This window comes from Eptesicus fuscus, chromosome 22, assembly GCF_027574615.1.
Source record: "Eptesicus fuscus isolate TK198812 chromosome 22, DD_ASM_mEF_20220401, whole genome shotgun sequence".
NCBI classification, from domain to species: Eukaryota; Metazoa; Chordata; class Mammalia; order Chiroptera; family Vespertilionidae; genus Eptesicus; species Eptesicus fuscus.
In genome coordinates, this window is record NC_072494.1 from 14,535,041 (window position 1) to 14,539,572 (window position 4,532).

Consider the following 4,532-nt stretch of genomic DNA (forward strand, 5'->3'; position numbering starts at 1 on the left):
GGCAGCCCCTGCGTCTTCTTTCTAAATGCTCGGCCTCTCCCACCTTGCCTGGACTGAAAGAGCCTGTGGGGAATGGCACATCTCTTTCCACAGCTAGTGGAGTGGGCTGTCACTGATGACTCAGCATGAGCTCTCCACTCCTCCCTCGTGCCCTCTCCTCCCCGCTCCTCTTCAATCTTCTCTTCTCACTTGCTGCCCAGACACTCTGGACTCCAGCACTAGCTTTACTCCTCATGCCTGGAACACCCATCACTCTGTGCTCTCCCCAGACACCCAGCTCCCGCGTTTAGCAAACCATTGCAAGGATCAGCTCAGCAGACAGGGTGCCTCTCACCTCCACAGGGACACCCACACAGGCTAACACACACACACACACACACACACACACACACACACACGCCACAGGGATAGGACACAGCCCAGAAGCCCAGGACACAGGACAAGGGATGCAGTCCTCTGGGCACTGCTGAGTGTCCCGTGCACACTGACCAGTGCCCATGTGCCCCCAAAGCCCTCCACCCAACGCCTATTTCAGTGGTGCCATCTCCCCTATGTCCCTGGGGTCGTGCTGGGCAGGAGGGCGGGGGCTGGAGGCACCGTGTTCACACCTCCCTCGGCTCCTGCTCCCTGCAGTTCCTGGATCCCCAGATGCTGATCGAGCTTGAGCAGGAAAAGCATGGCTGGGGCCAGCAGAATGCTCTGCACTGCTGCCCCCGGGACCTGGCACGCTGGCTGCGCTAGGGAGCAGGGGCAGAGGTGAACAGAGGCCCTGCTGAGAGAGGTGGTCAGTTGTGCTGGAGGCCAAAGGGAGGGCACCCTCCTGGCACATTCCTGGGTAATCCCCCATGGAGAATCCACAATTACATTCACCAAGAAGGCGCAGTTCTGACAGCACAAGTAGCCAAAGAAAAGCAGGAAACAGGCTGTATCTGGGCAAGAGACACTTTATTGTTTCTTGGGGTTTCTGGAGGCCTCAGGCTGGGCTGGGCTCACTGTCCTTCCCCAGAACAGGGCGGGGATCCGTGGCTCTGATCGTGGTAGTCCGTGGCAATTTCCCCCAACACCGACAGGAACTCAGAAAACTCGATCTTCTTATCCTTATTCTTGTCCTTGTCCTCAAAGATATGATCCAAGAAATCGTTGCCCTTTTTGTCCTGTGAGAAAGACACGAAACAAGACAAATTCAATCCCAAAAGTGTTATGGGTGGAATAGGAGGAGGAGGCAGAGAGGGGGAGAGAAGACCTGGGGCCGCACAGGTGTAGCTGGTGTGGGCCAGTGGAGGGTACCTGGGGATGAGGGGGACGTTAGCATTACCCTGCAGGTCACTGAGGGAGATTCCTTGGCCCAAGTGTCAACGTGAATGAGAGACCTAGTAGTGGTGAGGCTCTGATCAATGAGCTGGTGGGTGGGTGGTATTTAGACCCAGACCTGCTCCCCCAACCCACTTCCAGGACCCCATCTACCTAAGTTCTACCCAGAAACTAAAGATTGGCCCTACCCCTTGTCTCTTCATTCAGAACCCTCCTCTCCTGTCTCCTATCTGCCTTCCCGAATCTTCCATGCTCAGTGCCCTCTTTTGCTCACCCACTCTCTGTGTCACCTAATAGCCTCTCTTTTTGTAACCAGTTCAGTACATTCTAACTGTCAGACTAAATCAGGTCTATGAACGAGCTTTTCATTGTAATGAAAGGTGTTAAATTTTATCAGCCATGGAATTTCTATCGCCTTCCCTTGGCTCTCAGAGAACCTAATGGAGGCTTCTAGAGGCAGAGCCTGAGCCTATGGGCTTCAGTCTCCTGGATGGAGAGTGACAAGTGGGAGGGGACCCATTCTTCACTCTCCTATTTGACCACCTAATAACCACCCTTGATCTCCAGATGCCTCTACTCTTGGCCACCTGTATCATCTCTTTCATCCTGATAATAACTTAGGAGGGTCCTCTTAGGCCTTTTTGCAGATAAGAATATTGAGGATGAGAGAATGGGGTTAACTTGTCCAAGGTCCCACAGCAAAGTGTCCTCTGCCATGCCAGGACCTTGAGAAGTCACCCAGACTCACACAGGCCTTGAGGAATATAGGGAAATTCTCCTTCAGCATCTTCAGCAGGCCCCGCTTGTCGATCTTGTCATCAGGTTTGGTGTATTTGTGGAACAGGGAGATCAAGTCCATCACGGACTTCTCAACTTGATTTTGGCTCATCTTGGCTTTCAAGGAAGCTGCCAGAGAGAAAGACAGGGACCTTTGTTATCCTTCCCCCATGGTGAGGGTCCCTAAGTCAGGACAATGGGGTGGGAACTGGGCATCCAGTGAAGTGAGGCTCAGGTGGAGCAGAAGGAACTGTATCACCTAGGAGGTGGGATGAGAAGCTCACAAGGAGGAGAGTGTGACCAAGACTGGGACCTAGACCCATGCAGGTCAGGGCCCAGAGGAGATGGAGGAGAACACAGAAGCCCACTGTGGACAGAACCACAGGAGGCAGAAGCAGAGAGCGTAGGGGTCAGCCACACGGAAAAGGACTGGCGTTTTAGTTGGGACCTGAACCAACTAAGGATGACTCCACTCTTCAAAGAACATCAAATCCATCTCTGCCAGTGTCAACATCAGGGTTGGGGTCACCGAGACCAAATAACTTCCTGACTAGTCTGGTCTGACCCGCCCTGGGCTGCTCTTGGAACAGGATCCCAGAGGAGCCCATTGTGAACATGAAGCTAGCTCTAAATGAAATGGGCCCCGGAGGCTCCCAGCGGTGAGTGTGAGTAGGATGGTGAGTGTGAGCAGAGAGAAACAGCCCTGTCCTGAGCTCCAGCAGAGGTTTTCCTGGACCATCCCCACCAGTGGGAAAAGGGGACTGCAGAACAGAATTGGCATCATATTTGAAATAAATAGAAATACCTGCCTCCGTTTTAGACTCTTGGGTGGAATCACACTTAAGTAAAGAGGTCTAACTTCCCAAAGCCAGTATCTCCACCAATAGTCTGGATCCCAAGCAGAGAAATGGGACAGTGCAGCCCTCACATCCCAGACTTTCCACAGCACCCAAGAAATGTGCATGGAGCACACATGTGGGCATCTAACAAAAACTACCATTGTCTCCTGATCTGGGAGAAAGAACCTTGCTGCTATGTCCCTAAGTGAAACCATCTAAGGCCTTCTGTCAACTTGGCCAAGGCCAGAGCTGAGCCCTGTGCACAGAAGGTCACCAGTCATTCCCTCAGCTGGGGACGAGGTCCAAAACCTTAGTTGATGGGTCTCTGATCCATGTAGTGGCAGGTCTTCTCACCTGGGCAAGGTGAGTGGGCATCGCTGGCCTGGGTTTAGGAGAAACTTCAAGACTTTGGGAGAGACCCCCACTGTCCCCAGAGGTTGGGATGCACAATAGGTCCTCACCAAACCGGGGCCTGACAGTCAGGTGAGTCCAGAGAGAAAAGACAAGGAGGAGAGGGAGGGTCATGTCCTCAGCTCCCACCAGGGATATTTCCAAAGAGTTGTCACAGAGGAGCCAACAGGGCAATGGGAGCATCGGTGCAGTCATCTTATAGAGGAGGTCACACAGCCCCATGACAGGCAGAGCCCCATTACATCTGGACCCAGGCTCCTGAATCCTCTCCCATCACCGCTTTCCTTACTCCTGCAGACAGCAGAACACACTGGGCCCTGAGCACCCCCTCTTACCGCCAGCAAAGAGTTGGGTGCATACTTACCGGAGCTGACAAGGTATCACTGAGGAGAAGGATGAGTGTGCTGTGCATTTGAGCAAAGACTGGGTCCTTTTATAAGGCTCTGTCTGGCTCATCCCAGGATCTGGGAGCCCTGGAGTCATGTTTTCTGTCTACTTCCTGGACCATTGCCCCACTCAGGTGAGTGTGACACACCTAGGAGTATGTGTTCAGCATGTCCTAGTAAAATTCCAGGCAACTCCCCAAGGACAACACCTACAGCTTTCTTCTGTCCCTCACTTAACCTGGGGATGGGTTGCAAAACACAGTGGGATATTGTCATAATGGGACAGGAATTGTGGTAGAGAAAACTGGGTTTCTGAACTTAAAGAGGATGGGACTCTGAAAGGCAGCATGGTCTGTGTTTGCTCATCACCCAGTCCTTCCACAGGATGTTTTGTTCTGACATCTAACAAAACTCTCTCCAGTGGTTTATAAGTCCTTACCTGTGCCAGGTATCACCTTACCTGCTGTATTGATATTCCTCTTAAACCTTCAAAACCTTATGAGATGATGCTGTTACCCTCATGTTGAGGACGGGGAATTGAGGGAGTAAGAGGTAAGCAAAGTTCCTATGTGCATGAGGCTAATAGACAGCAAGCTCAAGATATGGTCCCAGAAAAGCCTGATTCCAAACCTCACTCCTAACCCCACTACTAGACCTCTGGGGTCACTGCAGGGCCTGTGAACTCAAAGTCCAGGGGAGGGAGGCAGGGTCACCTCACTCCCCTCTTCACATGGGGTCCTCACTGGAGCGCTGGGAGGGAAAGAGGTGGCATGACCCACAGTGACAGACCAGGTAGCACAGAGAGCAG

At 52.6% G+C, this 4,532-nt stretch overlaps 1 protein-coding gene across 3 annotated transcripts; it reads right to left on the reverse strand.

Moving 5' to 3' along the window:
- Positions 1-928: 928 nt before the first annotated feature.
- Positions 929-3,787, reverse strand: LOC103299028 (protein S100-A7). Of its 3 annotated transcripts, none has more exons than XM_028131578.2 (3): positions 3,703-3,787; positions 2,060-2,217; positions 929-1,154 (listed from the first exon to the last, which is right to left on the reverse strand). In XM_028131578.2, exons 2-3 carry the CDS (start codon positions 2,198-2,200, stop codon positions 990-992), a joined length of 306 nt encoding a protein of 101 aa, XP_027987379.2. In that variant the 5' UTR covers positions 2,201-2,217; positions 3,703-3,787; the 3' UTR covers positions 929-989. The 3 variants fall into 3 exon arrangements, with proteins under 3 accessions (XP_027987379.2, XP_054567542.1, XP_027987380.2); XM_054711567.1 differs by lacking the exon at positions 3,703-3,787 and adding an exon at positions 3,389-3,399; XM_028131579.2 differs by lacking the exon at positions 3,703-3,787 and adding an exon at positions 3,282-3,366.
- Between the last annotated feature and the right edge of the window lie 745 nt (positions 3,788-4,532).

Bases quoted from the DNA above. Each gene is read 5' to 3' on its own strand.
- LOC103299028 (XM_028131578.2), bottom strand. From the start codon at position 2,200: ATGAGCCAAAATCAAGTTGAGAAGTCCGTGATGGACTTGATCTCCCTG. The intron at 1,155-2,059 runs GTGAGTCTGGGT...TCTTTCTCACAG, and splicing joins CTATATTCCTCAAGGCCTGT to GACAAAAAGGGCAACGATTT.